Source organism: Danio rerio, chromosome 6 (assembly GCF_049306965.1).
Source record: "Danio rerio strain Tuebingen ecotype United States chromosome 6, GRCz12tu, whole genome shotgun sequence".
Taxonomy (NCBI): domain Eukaryota; kingdom Metazoa; phylum Chordata; class Actinopteri; order Cypriniformes; family Danionidae; genus Danio; species Danio rerio.
In genome coordinates this window covers 44,142,501-44,161,743 of record NC_133181.1, presented here as the reverse complement: position 1 = coordinate 44,161,743, position 19,243 = coordinate 44,142,501, and the positions used below count along the sequence as shown (strand labels likewise).

General features: G+C 33.6%; 1 protein-coding gene and 1 long non-coding RNA gene across 5 annotated transcripts in view; one reads left to right on the top strand and one right to left on the bottom strand.

Moving 5' to 3' along the window:
- The window catches only part of srgap3 (SLIT-ROBO Rho GTPase activating protein 3), a 207,656-nt gene that overhangs the window by 144,103 nt on the left and 44,310 nt on the right, over positions 1-19,243 (bottom strand). For all 3 annotated transcript variants that reach the window (XR_012408115.1, XM_005166115.6, XM_684980.11), the window contains exon 2: positions 15,614-15,791. Coding sequence is in view for 2 of the 3 variants with exons in the window: in XM_005166115.6 (XP_005166172.1) it covers positions 15,614-15,791 (178 nt within the window). In the remaining variant the exon portion in view is untranslated. The remainder of the gene's footprint in view (positions 1-15,613; positions 15,792-19,243) is intronic.
- LOC141386333 (uncharacterized) lies at positions 2,707-6,211 on the top strand. Of its 2 annotated transcripts, none has more exons than XR_012408116.1 (5): positions 2,707-2,848; positions 3,399-3,587; positions 3,761-3,919; positions 4,432-4,527; positions 5,264-6,211. It is a non-coding gene; the product is annotated as an uncharacterized lncRNA (long non-coding RNA). The 2 variants fall into 2 exon arrangements; XR_012408117.1 differs by lacking the exon at positions 2,707-2,848 and adding an exon at positions 3,133-3,211.

Here is a 19,243-nt window from a genome sequence, read left to right as displayed (position 1 = left end):
AAAGCTTTAAATAATAAAGGAAACGTATCTATGAGTAATGTTTACATGTACCTAATTTTTTCTAGATTGTTAAATACCTAATCAGTTTTTGCAAAACATGTATTCATATTACATAGGATGTACTAAAGTTTGTCATTAATAACACAACATTTTAATAATTCCAAATTATAATTCATTTTCTTTTTATGTTATTTTAATTTCACTAAAAAGTCAAACTAATTGAAATTAAATAATGTAACTATAATAAATCTGATTAAAGCTACAATATCATTGAAACATATGGTGGAGAAATAACCCTTCAGGTTAATGAAAGAGAGCAGATGTTTCACACATAAATGCATTTGCCACCCTTCTGTAGTTAAAATCACTGAAACAAATGTTTTTTTTTTTTAAAACAATGAATAATTAAAATCTTTTGTAATTTGTGAATCAACGCATAACAACTCTACAATGCAGATGCCCTCAATGCATCTCTTTCATTTATTAAAAAAAAAAAAAAAAAAAAAAAAAAACTGCATTCAGCCAAACAAAACAACTTAGCGGTCACATCATTTAAATAACGTTCCATCAGCCAAACTACGCTGCAAAATAAATTCTGATTAAAAGTAACCGATGCCTGTTTTAAAGCATGGAGACAGAGCCAAACTGCAGAGAGTGTTGGATTAGTATTCAGGTACTGTGTGTTGCAAGTCTCAGCACCAATACACATCAATGAGACCGTAATAACAACACATGCAGGCCAAGGAAAGAGGCAAGATAAAGAACAGGAGACAGAGTGAAAATAAAACTAAACATGTGCAATAACACACACACACACACACACACACACACACACACACACACACACACACACACACACACACACACACAAACACAAGGAAAAAGGACTTTGCATTCTGACTGGTAAAGCTCAGCATGATGACAAGTCTGCTTTGTGGAGATAGGAAGAGGTATTTATTGACCCGAAACACTCACACATGGACACAAACACACAAGCGGTCATTAATGACACTATTGTAGACGCTTTCTTATCTCCTCTAGACACGTCATGGTGTGTGAGGAACTATATAAGCTGAGGACGGTTGGCTTTTTATGAAGGGATTTTTTTATTGAAACATAAAGTGATGGGAAAATTGGTATTACATTTTTGTGGATGGAAAATAACAAAAATTGTTTAAAAGGATTAAGACATAAAGAAAATTTAATGTAGCTACAAACCCTTATGAGTTTAATTTTTTCCAGATTAACACAAAATGAAAAGATAATTTAAAGGGCCATGAAACCTAGTTTGAAAAAAGTCAGGAAGGTGGGTGAATCCAGCTTTGTTTAGGTGGGAGTATCGAGTGGCGAAAGAGGGAAGGGTTTACATGAAAAGGGGAGTTTTAGTATGTGCACGCACACACTGTAAAAACGCCAACTTTCAAAAAGTCCTCTGAACAAAGATTAATAAGTTAACTGAATTTAAATATTTTCATTTGAAATGCTGACAAATAATGGTTAGTTTGTTCAACAAATATGGTGCTTCAATGTGAAAAACTTAAAATATTTCGTTGAACTAATACAAAATTCTTAGTTTTGCGTTGATGCGTGCCCTTCTTGTTGGCGCATGCGCCTTATAAGCTTCTGGCGCATGCGCAATTTACTTCCATAGCTCACTGCAGGGGGTACCTGTCACGTGCGCGCGACAAAACGAACCATCTTTCTTTCTGCGGAGCTACGTGTCAATCGTTTTCATAATCGATTGTATATAATTGTATACATGTTTTTGTGCGATGTGCTACCCATCTGACTGCCCGATCTATTTTACCAGTGTATTAATGATGTGAGAGACCGTGATAGAGCGGTTAAGAGTAGTGGTGGGCAAAGCGAGGCTTCGTGAAACACTGAAACAGTCGAAGCAAATGTGTCGAAGCTTCGAAACGTTTCGAAACCTCACTCTACAGTGACATTTAGTGGTCATTTTTTATATATATTGCACTGAAACAGCTTCAGCAAAGAACGATTGAACAAATTGAGGGATTAAACCCCACTTTGTGAAAGAGGAATCCTTCAAGTAATATAGTACAGTGGTTAAGGTGTCAGACATCCATGCAGGAGTAGTAGGTTTCGAAGCCAGTCAGTAGAAGTTGTTTTAAAATGCTTTAATACCAGTTGGTAATGCTTTGCTCTTGTATCGTTTTGTTTCAACATTGGTCTGATATCCGAATAAACAATTTGTGAATAAATATGTCTTGTTTTTGTCTTAAAACAGGGTTGTTGCTAGATCAAAAACGGTGGCCTGAAGTTATCAAGAATTATTTATATTATTCATTAAATTTCCCATTTATTGTATTTTATTAATGTCTACCCAAACCCTAAACCCAACCATACTGTAAAAATATTTATTATTGTTTTACAGTGTTACAAAAATGATGCTAAATTGATGGCGTAACTGTAGCTGTATCCTATTTAGGCTACACAAAACAGAAACATGATTAAAATACATAAAACCATGATTTCGAAGTCGGGATTCGAACCCAAAACATCATGCTAAGCATAGAATCAATAAGCAAACCCACACTGCTCTAAGCCATTTGAGACAGAGATAATTTGGAGACCTTGGCAGTCAAATTAGGATTCACCAGGTCTCGAAACGTTTCTAAGCTGATCGATGCTTTGAATCACTTTAGTCACGTGACTAGGTGTTTCGAAACACTTTAGTCACGTGACTTGGGTGCTTCGGATCATGCTTCGGTGCAGTGATTCGAAACACTTGCGCTTCGGGATCTCGACACTGTGTCAAAACATCAGTTTCACGTCAGCCATCCCTAGTTAAGAGCAGGCCAACAACGTTTCTGCTAAATCATAGGTATGTATGTCTTTTTTTGTTGTCATCTAACGTTATATTATTTGATATGTTGGCTTTGATGTGCGCGTGTATCCTAATACGGAACTATTTGTTATAATTTAGCCGTGAGTTACTTGTTTCGTGCACTTGGTTTTGGCTATTTACATCAATAAAAGTTTAGAGTGAATGTATTTGAAACAAATAGCGATTTCAATCGAGTCATTTGCTTTAATAACTCACGATTAATACAATGAGTATCATATAACATACCAGATCAGGTATCCAAGTCAAATATAACATTATGTCCTGTTTATCTAGATTGCTGTCAGCATTGCGCACATCATAACCTTTTTTCCCTTCGAACCAGAGCCAGTGGAACAAACGGTGACGTGTTTAACTGTGTAATTTGTGTGAAAATCGTGTGATTTTCATGTAATTCATTGCTTGATTTGTTAGCTCGACTAAATGTCTATCATATTCAGACCAACTTGCTTTAACAGTCAGCTAGCTTTTATTTACATAAAAAATATAAAGGGCTAAATATATATTTTTCTTTCTTTTTGCTCAAAAGGACTGAAATATTGACAATGACATAATTCAATGCAAGATTTCCTTGAGGAGGTGAGACTTGTTATCATCAGTGAAATTTGACGGTCATTCACCAGCAGATGCAAGAAACCTTTTCTCTTTGCCCAAAAGAAGTTGTTGAGATTTAGCCAGGAAGAAATTAGAGAGAGATAACCTGGACTTTAAGGAAGAGGTAAGTCACTATATTGCAAATGCTTTGGTTTCATTCAAGGTAGTAATGATAATGCTAAAAATAACAAACAACATTATTATTATAGGTAATTCAAAATACATCTGTATTCAGCATTTATATATATATATATTATGTGTAAAAATTAATATGTATGTTTTTTTTGTATATTGTAGATCTGCACAGAGTTTTCTCAGATCTGTAATGTAGATCTCCTGAGACAGTTAATCGAGTGACTTGATAAATATACAGCACCTCTCCTGAAACTCTACAGAAAAAGAAGGGATTCAATGGGTCCAGAGATGGATACAACTTTAAACAAGATGGATGAGCAGGTACTCATTAAGATTTTTTTTTTCTTATACACCCGTCTGATGTTTTTAACATGTGCAACATATTTTGTCCTGTCAAGAATTTCATGCTCAGGTAATACAGTCTAATAAAACGTAATTGCAACAATTTAATTGTCCAGCCCTTTTGCATTAATTTTAATTGTGTCAAGTTGTGTTTTGATTGTGAGATGGAAGTAAGATAAATAACAGATGTTTCACTTGTTTTGAGTGACCATTTCAAATGAATACATTCAAAGAGGAAAATAGAAAATAACAGCTGTAGTTTTTAACTCAAAGTAATTGTCACATGAAACTAAACATTTTTCTAAATTTGCCAACACAACCATTATCAAATTCCATTGTATGGAAACCACAAAATTCTTTTTTAAAAATAAAGCCATGTGTTTTTTCAACAGCATGAATAAAATACTATGCTCATTTAAATGTACTAAGTACATTTTTACTTACAAAACAATAAGATTGTAAAACACCCTTTGTAAATGACTTTCCTTTAGGTCACTGATATTGTCACCGATCGAGAAAGAGCAGCTCTTGAGGGATTGCCAATTTTTCTTCGTAAAAATTCTGCTTGCTTTCTCAAGATATGTCTGGTAAGTTACCCATTTTCATACCCTATTCTACATTTATTAGTCTGCTTGGTAACACTTTTAATAGCTGCACGCTATAAATAATTTATTTAGTATTAGCGAATAGTTAATTTATTTTCTGTTAAGCATAACTCTACATGAAGTGCTCAATGATTGTATTTTTTTTAACTTTAATGATTCATTTGTATTACTAATTTAAGTATTGCATTATTTACAAACCAGTTATTTAAGAATACTTGGTGTTTTTAAGATCATTCAGAATGCTTAAGTACACGATTAATAAACTATTCAAATTAACATTTAAATATCCTAATATTAAGGTATGTAATAATAGTTACTTTGTATGTTAGTATATGCTTTATGAGCTTAACTTCATCCAGTTGTGACCTAATCTAAAGTGAGGACTATTTATGCTTTATAAATCCCTTATGAATGACAATTAAAGGCTCAGTTATATTCTAAACAGGACAATAAACAACTTTCACAATTGAAACTGTATCAAATAAAAGTAAATCTTTGCAATTTTATGTAAAATAAAAGTTTAAAAAATTGCTAAATATTAAAAAGTTGTCAATATATTGTTCAATTATTATATATTATAGACTATTCAAAGTGTTACTGTTTGTATGTACGAAAGTATTACATGTTTTTATTTTCTTTGCATAATAGTAATAACATTAATAAGTAGTAATTAATATTACACATCAATTAATTTTCCCATTACTTAATCTCCTATAAGGACACGGACCCTGAAGACCACAGCACCAGAGATTAAAGGATTGGAATCTTCACTGTGGTGGAAGATGATAATGGCACTTCTGCATCCCTGCAATATGTGATGAACCTCGCTAAAATCTTGGAGGAGGCCATAGTACTTCAGGATATCACACATCTGCCTGCAGCCTTCGCTTACTTGTTCAGCCTCTTGTATAGACTGAATATGGAACACCCAAAAGAACTCAAATATACTTTTTAAGTGATTCAGCATGTTTTATGGAGGTTGGTGGCACATGATCTGCGAGAGTTCAGTTCATTCATTCATTCATTTTCTTTTCGGCTTAGTCCCTTTATTAATCTGGGGTCGCCACAGCGCAATGAACTTGTTTTACGCAGCGTATGCCCTTCCGGCTGCAACCCATCTCTGGAAAACATCCATACACACTCATTCACACATACACTACGGACAATTTTAGCCTACCCAATTCACCTGTGCCACACGTCTTTGGACTGTGGGGGAAACCGGAGAACCCAAAGGAAACCCACGTGAACGCAGGGAGAACATTCAAACTCCACACAGTAACGGCAACTGACCCGTGACCACTTCCTAATGTGCCACTGTTTCAATGTTTTGAGGTCTGTTTTTGGACTTTATGTACTTTGTTGACAAAAGTGCAGTACACTTTAAAGACTGTATGAATGGAGTGGCTTTTAGGGTTTACTCTGATTAGATGATTGTATATTCACCTGGTTTGAGTGTTTAGACACACTAATAGCTTGGTTTTAGTAAGGTTGCCAGTTATTTTATGTTGAGGCAGTGTACAATCTTTTCAAATCTGGAAACATTCAGTACTAGTTGTGTACAAACTAGCCCAATGCTGAACACGGCTAATGTCAAATGCTGATTTTGTATGCAAATGTTTTGGATTGTGATTTGAACACAGTTAAAAATAAAAAAAAGTGAATTGACTATTCTTGTGTATTTAATTTGAATCCTAAAAATTAATAGTAAATGCATAATGAATCAGTTTGTTTTATTTTGTTCAGTAAACTAAAAATATCTTGTTGGGTAAACATAATCATTTTTGTTCAGTAAACAAAAGATCTTGTTGAATAAACGTGAAAATTTTTGTTCAGCAAACAAAAGATCTTGTTGAGTAAACATGATAATATTTGTTCAGCAAACAAAAATATCTTGTTGGGTGAACATGACATTTTTTGTTCAGCAAACAAAAATATCCTGTTGGTTGAACATGATATTTTTTGTTCAGCAAACAAAAATATCCTGTTGGTTGAACATGATATTTTTTGTTCAGCAAACAAAAATGTCTTGTTGGGTTAACATGATATTTTTTGTTCAGCAAACAAAAATATCTTGTTGGGTGAACATGATACTTTTTGTTCAGAGAACTAAAGAATTCAACAAAATATTTTGAGTTCACTGGTCTTCAAACCCTGTTTGTTGAGTTAACTCAAAAAGCTATGTGTGATAGGTTGCCTAATTATTTTAAGTTTACTCAACTTTTTTTTTTTACAGTGCAGATTTTGACATCGGCAACACAAACACAAATGGAAAGTGATTCTGAGAGCATCATTTACAGTGGATCTGAGAGCTGTGTGAAAGTGGAAGATTTTCAGTCCATAATATTGTAGTGATGTTACCGTAAATTTAGGAACTAAACCATTTCGACTAAGGTATGTCTTTAAAAACTGAAAGAGTACTGCTGATGATACTAATTAACTTTGCCATCTGAATAAACATAAACAAAGAACACTGATCCCACACTTACCAAATTCACAGAGAAAGGACAACCAACACAAACTTGAACCACGTCTTTTGTAAAAAAAAAAAAAAAGAAGATGACTGTCAAATCTGGATTTCACAGTTTTTTTTAGATTCGAAAAGCTCTCGGGTAAAAAAATGTTCCATACAAACATATTTTTTATTGCATGTTAGCAGACCACTGTAATCTACACATGTGGGTCCGCACGCGAGCTGTGATCTTATTGTAGGGAAATGAAACAAAACCTTTGTTGTGGCACATATATAAATGCAACACCGACGACCCATGTCTCCGAACAATTCTTCATCTACTTCTTGTTTGAATTACGGTTGGTAACACAATGTGGCGCCTCTCTGAATACTTTAACAGGTAAAAAGTATCTTCAAAGCTATATTATGCACATTAATGAAGTTGCATCGCATTTACAATAGAGCGCGCTGATTAGTTCGTCACTTTGGACCGGCCGGTACAGACAGTCAATCTCCACGCTGGAATTTTTACACAAGGATCTCATGGCCATGACGCTGCTTCAAAATTTCTTTTTAAACCGGAAGAACAAATTTGTAAGAAACAAACAATTTTAACTTGTAACTAAATGTATGTGTACTAGTGGTTTTAGCAACATGGGACATATACTGTGTGACTGTCAACATCTCAAAAAAATTGTTTTTGGTGTTTCGTGTCCCTTTAAGAAATAGTAGGGGGAAAATACTATGGAAGTCAATGGCTATTATTCTTTAAAATATCTTCTTTTGTGTACAACTGAAAAAAGGGTTTTAACATTGCAAAAACCTAATAAATCTTATGCAGTGTAGCAACTTAATTAATAAAATAAGTACGGAAATATGGTAGCTGTGTCTGTGTTTGTATCCAATACAATGCAGAGGAAGATACATTTTTGCAATAAAACATATTATTAATTACACGTCTGAATGAAATACCTGATTCTGACTGATGTTTTATCAAAAAAGTGTATAGATTTTCCTTTGCAATGTATTTTTTTACATTACTCTATGGCAGAGTATGGTTTAATTCCTTGCTTTTTATTGAATGTTATTTTATATATTTATTAGTTTGTTAAAATGCAGCTTTTACAATTAAATGACTGCTTTTATAAACAATAAATCTTTTATAAATACACACAGCTGTGGAGAAATGTAGGAAAAAATCAGTTTCTATAGATTTATGATTTGCAGTTATGTCTGAGATGTATTCTTTAAACTACTTTCTTCCATTTTAGAATTGAAATGTATTCATTTAGAGCATTTTTTTTTTTTTTTGCATAAAATAACAGTAAATGTGAAATACATGTTTATATTGATTTTAGACAACATAATACCAAATGATATTTAGTGGAATAACTGTGATAAAACATTCATAATTTTCTGCGATAAATATTGTCAAATGAATACAGTTTGACAAGATAGTTTGAATAGCACTATTTGACAGTAAGAACTTTTCTGGGGAGTCTAAAAGAATTCAAGTACAAAAATTGAATAATCACAATGCAAAAAAAATGCTTTCTTTACTTTGTTTTGTCTCATTTATAATCCAAATAAAAATAAATAAAAATAAAAACAGACCAAGTAAAAAAAAAATGTATCATTTTTACTGTCAGAAGAAGTAATAAGTGAAAATTAAGAGTTTTTTTCTTAAAACAAGCTAAATTATCTGCCAGGGAAGTCGGTAAAAATAATATTATTTTTGCTTTGAAATGTGGATATTTGGACTCTAAACAGGACAAAAATTGTGAGTACAAATAATTTTTTTCATAAATCCTATAAATTCCATATAAATACAATGATTAAATACAATTCTGTAGCTTCTGTGAACTATTATTCAGAGTCATAATTGCATATATTGCGATGTGACTATTGCGGATGCACACATTGTGATGTCAATGCTGAAACAATATATTGTGCAGCAGGCCCGTGCAGAGACCGTCCAAAGGGCATGTGCAGGATAAATTTTTTGAAGAACGGGTTCTGTTGTTGGGGGTGTTATCGCGCGCGTACTGATCAGCTGTGTTGTCGCGTGCGTACTCAAGAGCGGTGTTGTCGTGCGCCTACTGAAGGGCGGGACCGAGGGTGTGCCGCGTCGCGGGAGCACTTTCTATCCAAGACTAAAAAGGGCATGTGCACAGGTTGAGCCCTATGTGTGCACGTGCCTGTTGTGCAGCCCTATGAACAACTGTCATTTTCTGAAAAACAGATCGAAATATAGAGTTGAAGTCAGAATTATTAGCCTCTCTGTTTTATTTTTTTCCCCAATTTCGGTTTAACGGAGAGAAGATTTATTCAACAAGTTTCGAAACAGAATAATTTAATAACTCATTTCTAATAACTGATTTATTTCATCTTTGCCATGATGACAGTAAATAATATTTGACTAGATATTTTTCAGGACACTACTATACAGATTAAAGTGACGTTTAAAGGTTTAACTGGGTTAATTAGGCAAGTTAGTGTAATTAGGCAAGTTATTATACAACGATGGTTTGTTCTGTAGACTGTCGAAAAAAAATAAAGCTTAAAGGGGCTTAAAATTTTGTCCTTAAAATGGCTTTTGAAAAATGAAAATGACTTTTATTCTAACTAAAATAAAACAAATAAGACTTTTTCCAGAAGAAAAAATATTATCTGACATACTGTGAAGATGTCCTTCCTCTGTTAAACATCATTTGGGAAATATTTAAAAAAGACAAAAAAAATCAAAAGGGGGCTAATAATTCTGACTTCAACTGTACATTTGGAAGAATATATATATATATATATATATATATATATATATATATATATATATATATATATATATATATATACACACACACACACACACACACACACACACACACGTATATATATATATATATATATATATATATATATATATATATATATATATATATATATATATATATATATATATATATATATATATATATAGACTCAGTTAAATAGTAACATCTCACCCAAATCAAAATGCGGACAAACTTTTACAATTTCAAGTTATCACTTTCTTTTCCCTGTATGTCCATCTAAAATATCCAGCAAAGAAAAGAAAGGAAAAAAACACTCTTCGTTCCTGCATGTGACTGCAATTTATTCATAAAGAGAGCTGATTCTAATCCAAAGGAGCACGAGTACATCTTTCCAACGAAAAGGGAAAAGTTTGTTATGGATTGTGCGCATTTGTTTGTGTCTGCTTGTTTCTTAGCATGAGTCAGCTCAGCTTGCGGTGAGGCTTGCGTCAGCAAAAATAGAACACAAAGGCTGACAAAATATCAGAGAAAAGGGGAAAGGGAGAAGTACAAAAACAGAAGCGACTACAGAAAATGACAAGGCCAGACGCAAGGGCCAGGAGAGCAGCAGCCATTTCTCATTGTTGTCTGCAGTAACGTAGTCAATGGTGCAGTGAGAGACGGCCCTCCTCCACCAGCTGCTATTAATTAAAGCCAGCCAAGAAATGCACTCGCAACACAAACCTACTTTCATTTAGAATGCCACACATATTATTCCAAGTGTCTACCAATAGTGTTCAACTTTAGGAATTATTGTTTTATGACCTGAAAAAAAAGATTTAAAAAAGATAGATGCCAGAATGTGTTTCAGGGTTTGAACTGGGAGAAACCTTGATTTTTCACTGCATAGGGCTAGGCAGTATGACCCAAAATTTACTTCACTGTATGAGAATGCTTCATTTTCATGCTCACCATCATAAAATAGTTTTTTATAAAGGTAGTTTTTCTAGAAAATGTACAAAAGAGAATTATACAGTTGAAGTCAGAATTAATAAACCCCCTGAATTATTACCCCCCTGTTTATTTTCACCCAATTTCTGTTTAACGGAGAGATTTTTTTCAACACATTTCTAAACAAGATAGTTTTAATAACTCATTTCTAATAACTGATTTATTTTTTCTTTACCATGATGACAGAAAATAATATTTTGCTAGATATTTTTCAAGACACTCCTGTAAAGCTTAAAGTGATATTTAAAGGCTTAACTAGGTTAATTAGGTTAACTAGGCAGGTTAGGGTAATTTTTTTTCTCCACAAGAAAAAATATTATCAGACATACTGTGAAAATTTCCTTGCTCTTGTAAACATAATTTGGGAAATATTTAAAAAAGAAAAACAATTCAAAGGGGGGGGCAATTATTCTGAACTGTATAATAAATAAGCTTGAATATTTAAAAAAATAAAAGACTTAATCTTATTTTATAATTTTGTAACTTATTTTTAAACGTATAAATATAGTAAACAAAATTAGTGATGCACTCACTGACCATCTAGAGACCGGAATCAAACTATTTTTCGCATGACTGGTTTGTTGGCAGCAAACAATGAAATAACACAATAATACAAAGCTATACAATCATTAAACAAAATTAGTTATAACCATAGGCTTATCTTTGGACTAAAATTACCTTTTGTAATTGCTGTTAATGGGATTTGAGGGAACTGTGATGTTTATTATTATTATTATTTATAATCATAGTTCTTAGAAAAAAAATTCAGGTCAATCAGTATTGCAAGAAAATTGCAAATGACGCATCTCTAAACAAAATACAACTTTAAACTTTTATGTCACATTTCACAGTTGTATGTGGACAGAGCATATTTCTAAAGTAACTTTGTGACTACTCACAGTCACAGATATTAAATTTATGCCAAGTAACAGGGATATAAAATTTTAATATGAAAATATAAATATGTAAACACTTTAAGGATATGTCAAACAGTTTTTTCCTTCAAAGATACAAAATATAAACAAAAATTCAAATCTTGTATCATTGTTGAAACTAAGTGATCACTTCTTGTTGAAAATATAAAGCAAAACACTGATGAATGAAGAATAGAATGCTGAAAATTCAGCTTTGCAACACAGGAATAAATCACATTTTAAAATATATTAATTTAAAATATATTCAAAATTAGTTTTTTTTTACTTTTGAATTTTGTAATATTTTCTGACAATTAGTAGGCTTATTACTGTTTTAAATCATTTTATTATTAATAAAATTCTGATTGATACCATCATTTTTAAAATTCTGTAAAAAAGCTCATTTAAAAAAAGTGTGTGTGATAATATTGATGATCACTGTGATGATGAGCTCAGCTGTAAGAAACCACTTGAAAATTCTCAGTTTGTTTGGATTAATGATTTATGCTTATGTGTTTGAGTATTTTTTATTCTGCATTCTACTAAAGACATTTTCTCTCAAACTTAAAAAAAGGGTTTTCAACAAATAAAAATCCATCTCAAGCTGCCAGAATGTGTTTCTACAGCCGCATCAGAGCATTAGTAAGATCCTTTACTTTCCCCTGCTCAATGTGACTGATTGAGGTCTTGTTAGCAGAAGTTTTACAGCAGACTCGGAATCCATTGTTGGCTTGAAGCCACAAGAGCCAATAATCACTTGCTGATCTCAAACACTCAAGTCAAACCTTTCAGCATTACTGAAACCTTTCTAAAACATACTAGTCAAAGATAAGACACCTGCTTCCATTAAAATCTATACAAGCAAATGTAAAAATTATTTAGCATTATTTATGCCAAAATATAAAGCTGACCTGTACTTGTTCAAATTAATAATTATATTATTTGTTAGTTTAATTAAATCAAAAACTTTTTTTTTTTGCTAACAAATGGCTAAAATGTAGTGTTTTAATGCACTGAAAAAATGTTGGGTTCCACACAATTCCTTCATGTTGTCCTAACTCAAATCTATTAAGTTACACTGGATCTTTTGAGTGGATTGATTATAACAAAGCAAGCTGTCCCCCAAAACACATTAGAATTGTGTTGATTCATTCATTCATTCTTTTCTTTTCAGCTTATTCCCTTTATTAATCTGGGGCTGCCACAGCGGAATGAACCGCCAACTTATCCAGCATATGTTTTACACAGCGGATGCCCTTCAAGCTACATCCCGTAACCGGGAAACATCCACACACACTCAATCACACACATACAATACAGACAATTTAGCTTACCCAATTCACCTGTACCACATCTTTGGACTTGTGGGGGTAATCGGAGCACCCAGAGGAAACCCAGGGCAACACAGAGAGAACATGCAATCTCCACACAGAAACGCCAACTGACCCAGTCGAGGCTAGAACCAGCAACCTTTTTGCTGTGAGGCAATTGTGCTACCCACTACACCACCGTGCAGCCTGGGTTGTTTTAACTCATTTAAAATAAATATGTTTTGTAATAATAATGTTTTAAACAAACAGCAAAAGTTATTTGTTGTGAGTGTGTATAAAGTCAAATAAGGTTTGTATTTGTATTATGGAGCTTCCCTTCTTGTTATCACATGAAATAATTATGGTTATGATTATAAATTTTCTTAAAAATATAAGATCATTTTAATTTATAAACTATACATTTTGAAGGGTGTCTTCTATCAATCATTGTAAAATTCTAATATATAGAAAAAACAAAGCAGAATTTTTTATGTTGATTTGATCCCTGTAAACACTTTTTCTGTAATTTACCCTTAAAATAATCCTGAAATAAAAGTTATTGTTGCCTATTAAGAACGGCTTACAATTAAAACACCGTTACCATTATTCAAACACCTTTCTCAATTGACTTAAAATGACCTGTCAACTTATATTTTTTAAAAAAAGTATATATAATGATATATAGTATTTCATATAATGAAAGTCAGAGTTGATTTTTCATTTTTAGGTGAACTATCAAGGTAAGGCCTTTTATAAGGTTGGGTCAGCAAAGGGTCAATTAGTCTGGAGCAGCAAATATACATCTTCTTTTGAGGGAACATTTAATTCAAAAGGGCATTTCATTTAAATTAACAGCCAAAGATAACATTCTAATGCGTAAAACGCTGAGGGCATTTAACGACTTCTTAAAACTTTGTGCAAAAGTCGAGAAAGAGGAGCAGCCCTTGTATGAAGGACGATTATAACCAACAGCAAAAGAGAGGTTTAAAATTCACAGACAGCATTTTCTGCTATGATAGAAAGAGCACTGAGACAAATTGCAAAACAGAAGGAGAAAAGAAGAAGACCAACATAATCTGGCAAGCAAGAACGGAACAGGAACAAGAAAGGAACAGGTCTCCAAAAATGCAAGTGCTGTTGTCATTTATGGTGTAATTCTTTCATCAGGAATTTGTTTGAATATTTATGGCTACCACAACTTTTTAAGCTCAATGACCAAAATACATCAGTATCATAAAAGTACAAGTCCATGCATATACCTGCTTTCTGTATTACAAGTGTTGTGACGCCAAACAATATATTGGTTAACAATATACAGGTTTAAATTAAAGACATTTTTCCACTGACAACCTTTGTAGAGTGAAAAAGTTGTTAACGTAAATTATTTACACTGAAATTTTTACTGTGGAGGCCAAATTAAAGGGATAGTCAAACATTTTAATTTACAAACTATTTACCCTCAAGTGGTTACAAACCTGCATGATTTTTTTAAATTCTGTTAAACAAAGGAGAAAAGGATTTGAAGAAAGCTAAATAAATGTACTATGGAATATTAGAGAAGTCAAAAATATGTTTGTGTTCAACATAAGAATGTCAGTCAAATAGGTTTAGAATTTTCAGCTTTGAGTGAATGTTTAAGAGAACATTTAATAGACACTTGATTTTTATTTTGTGCATTTGACTTTAGTGGATCACCAATTAGTGAATAGTAAATTAGTGAAATTATAAAAATATTATAGATGTTGCGATATTCACAAATTTGGCATTTGCTTTGCCTGTCATTTATTTACTTTCATCTAGAAAACCTTCTGTCGGAGGGTTTTAGTGACTTTACAAAAGATCACCATTAGGGTTGTGCCGATAGACGATGCCGTCGTCCATCGCCGATGGCCGACAAACTCCAACATGCTAAGCCAGCATCGCGATCCATCGCCCCACCTCACATTTATATTGATACATAACTCATCATTTGCATGTCATCTTAATAGCAATAACGGTCTTTTCATGAGCTTCGATAAATGTTACATATAGCTGCCGCTTGCACGGCTGACAGCAATCGTGAGGATTAAATAAAGGATTATACAGTACCTCTTGCACTTAAAATGTGTAGATTCAAAAAAAGTGATTGGTAGATCGGAAAAAAAAGTGATTGACAGGTGGTCATTTGTTTGTAACTTTGTTTATTTATGTTTGGTTACGTGTAAAGCAAAGACCATGTGGGTCCATCGCGATGTTTCACATTAGACATCGTACAATGCCAAAATGGTCAACAACGCCCAACCCTAATCACCATCTTGCAAAGTCTGTGAAAATTGGAAAGTTGGGCTGCCAAGTTAATAGGATTTTTCAGATATTTATTCAAACGAGGCCTCAAATTAACACCAATAACGGAACAATCTGAGACTTTTCTCTAATTTTGTCAATGTTTCTTTAAAAATTATAATAATGATCAAATTTCATCTAATAATATCTCATTTAAAAAGTATGCTGTGCTTCATAATATGCTTTAAAAACTGTAAAGATCAGCTCAAATTAGACTTTGAATATTTTTGTTCTCTGTGTTTTTCTGTTCCAAGAGTGAATTCATACTTGCGCATATCAGTAAAGCCTCACCTTGGGCCACGGATCTTTGAGGAAAACCTTTCGGCCAGTTTCTCCAGACTGCGCGAATACTCCAGCTGAATCTCTGCCTTACGCCGGAAAAACTCTTGCAGGTCCTGCAACAGCTGGATCCGAGCCTCTGATTGCTGCTCCAGGCACTTGAACTGCTCCACCAACTGATTACGGATTTCTGAGCAACAAAGTACACATAAACACATCAGCTTGACTTAGCACAATTCTAGACAAGCACATATACAACAAAATCCAATAAATTTTCCAATATAATCTATACAGAAGTCATCCAGACCTTCAAGACTAACAGATAAAATTTTTGCCAGAGGTATTTTTATCTATTTATTCAAACATATGGAACAACCACTTAGGTTACTCCCAAAACTCTGGGGCCAGTATACATTGCATCATCCATCCTAGAGTATATATCCATTCAATATAGATTAATATTAATAGCAAATGTCTACGAAAACTGGGAAAAGGAAATGCAGAAACCTTAAATACATTCAGCCTACCCAGTCAGGCCTGTGATTTGTCCTTTAATAAAAAATGGATGAGACTGAAATCCACACTTGTTTGGTCATGAATCATGATCTAAGCTGTAGAATATAGCTGTACAGTTGATCCTTGGCCAAATTTAAAGGGCACCTATGGTGTAAAATCGTCTTTTGGAAGCTGTTGGGACAGAACTGTGTGCAAGTATAGTCCACAGTCCATATTAGAGTGATATAAACACAAAAAGTCTCTTTTTTATTTTTCCTAAAGTTAAAATAGGATCCAAATCGCAGTGATTTTGAGTCCCACCGCAAACTGACATTTGAGTGCAGTTTTCTCCGCTCAACAAATTGATTGATATGCACGTATTAACATGTCTCTATAGTGACCCATTGAAACATGTCCACAGAAAAGGATTTGCAATGAAACTGGGATTAAAAGATCTGTTCCAACTCTCTGTGATCAGATGCACCTCAGAAATGAGTTATAAACATTTTAAAACAGCATGTTGCAATGTAACTCAAAATCACCACAGGTGCATAGTGTCAGTAAATGTGTGTGTGTGTGTGTGTGTGTGTGTGTGTGTGTGTGTGTGTGTGTGTGTGTGTGTGTGTGTGTGTGTGTGTGTGTGTGTGTGTGTGTGTGTACTGCAAATTTTGTAACAGCATTTGTGTGTGACTCATCGTTGCATTAAGGCTTTAATAAACTTCTATCTTTGACTAATGAGCTGGATATCTGCTTGTCTGTCTCTATCACTGACTGCTGTTTATCTGAAGTAATGCATGAGAAGCAGACACACACGTCGGAATGATGGGCGGGGACAGCCAGCTCACTTACATTTAAAGACAAAGGCTACAAAAACAGCTACACTTTGCTTTGAGTTTAAAATGGACAGAGTTTGCATTATATACTAAATAATCTGATGGGTGTTTTAAGCTGAAACTTTACAGGTGCATTCTGGGGACAGCAAAGATTTATCTTATATCTTGTAAAAGGGTTAAAATAGGAGCCCTTTAAGGCGTGAAGATGGAAAGAATGATTAAGGTGAATTTAAACTAGTTGATTACTGATGTTTAGATTACCAGACTAAAAACACCCATAGACATTCATTTATACATTAGACTGATAGAATGACAGTTAGAATGCTAAAAGAGCTTAAGAGAAAAAGAGCCTAAATGATAGACCGAACATTGGGATTTCGTAATGAGAAAACTACTGGATGGATGGATGGATGGATGGATGGATGGATGGATGGATGGATGGATGGATGGATGGATGGATGGATGGATGGATGGATGGATGGATGGATGGATGGATTCTGCTTTGGGATGGCAAAACAATAGAAGGATAGACTGAATGTTAAATAGATGTAACAATAGACAGAATGACATACAATACTTAAGGTGACAGTAAATTGCAGAGAGACAGATGGATAAAAAGTTATATTGAACGACAGAAAGATGGAATGAAAGACAGATATGATCGAAAGAATGATGATATGATAGATGATAGAACTAAGAAATGAACAATAAATACCAGTTGTTGTTGTTTTTTTCAGTTGTAGCACTTGCTGCCATTTAGAGAAACTAATATTTAAGAACTAAGTCTTCACAGAAAAAAAAAATATTGAGTTGGTTAATTATAAAGAGGGGTTTACTGCCAAAGACAGTGTGTTGTTGAAGTGACAGGCGGTTCCCTCAGTGCTGAGAAAGAGAAGCGAGAGTTATTTCAACATGACAGCGAAGTACATGTAGGTTGTACAGTAAGTCATGTCCCTCGGGCAGCGAGTTTCCACAGTTTTAAAGTAAAGCTTCTTTCATGTGTCATTTCAAAGCACCCAAGGCTGCTTCTAATAGTTCCTTTTAGGGACTATTTCATTATTTGAATTCCCTCTGCTAAAATTAACAGAATACTAAGGCAACAGTAAGAGTAAATCGTTCCAGAAACAGTGAAAGCTTGAAAACAAATTTACTGGAAATAAAATAAATCCACTGTGATATTGACTGACTCAAGATAAGCTTCTCGGGTGAAACAAATTCTGATCTGCTGCTAACATCAAGTAACACCTTTAGCCCTGTCATGTTGTCAAAGGTGTCAAATAACTGTTCTGCAATTTTTTCTTCACAAATGTAACACTTCTGAGCTAAATTAAATGTAAAAGTTAATCAGCCCAGGCTCACTGCAATACACTGACACACACTGCAAACCTGAAACACACACTGCATTAAATTATATATCGGCAAGACGTATAAATAACTTCCTTATAGCAGATTATTAAACAACAGTATCATGAAAAGGAGCATACATGCTAGTACAATTTATAAAAAGATATGTTGATGCTTTAAAAGTGAGAAGTCAAGTGTCTAGAGCTATACCGCAGAATCTATAAACTCAGAAACATGCAACGATGATGACTTTTTTTATGTTTGTTGTACAGTACGTACCACAGGTGTCAGAAATGTACCACCTAAAATAAACCCTAAACTTAACATGTTATCAATAGCAAACATGAGATGATGAAGCAACCATGGCCACATTTTATTCGTTTTTTTTATTGGTCAAACGGTTTCACAAGAACTAAACCTAAATGCTACATTGCAAGTGCATCGCTGTATCAGATTAGATGCCAAACATATTGATGTACTATATTTGTGATGCAATTATTAAAATGTATTAGTGTCAAGCAAGTGTTAAGGTGACTAGTACTGTTTGTAAAAACAAACATGGATCTCTAACATAATTCCTGGAGGGCCGCAGCTTTGCACAGTTTTGCTCCAACCCTGATCAAACACATCTGGTCCAACTAATGAAGGTGTTCATGACTCTTTTGAACTCCTCAATTTTTTAAATCAGCTGTGTTTGAAAGAAGTGAAATAAAACTGTGCAGAGCTGCGGCCCTCCAGAAATTGAGTTTGAGACTTATGATGTAGGAGAAACGATTAAGATATGAGAAGACAAATTATTTTTCCTGTCTGATCTATTTTACAATTATTTTATTAGACTCTACTCTGCCATTATGTATAGTTTTCCATTTTATAATTACACTCACTGGCCACTTTATAAGGTACACCTGTCAAACTGCTCGTTAATGCCAACTTTTAATCAGCCAATCAGATGGCAGTAACTCAATGCATT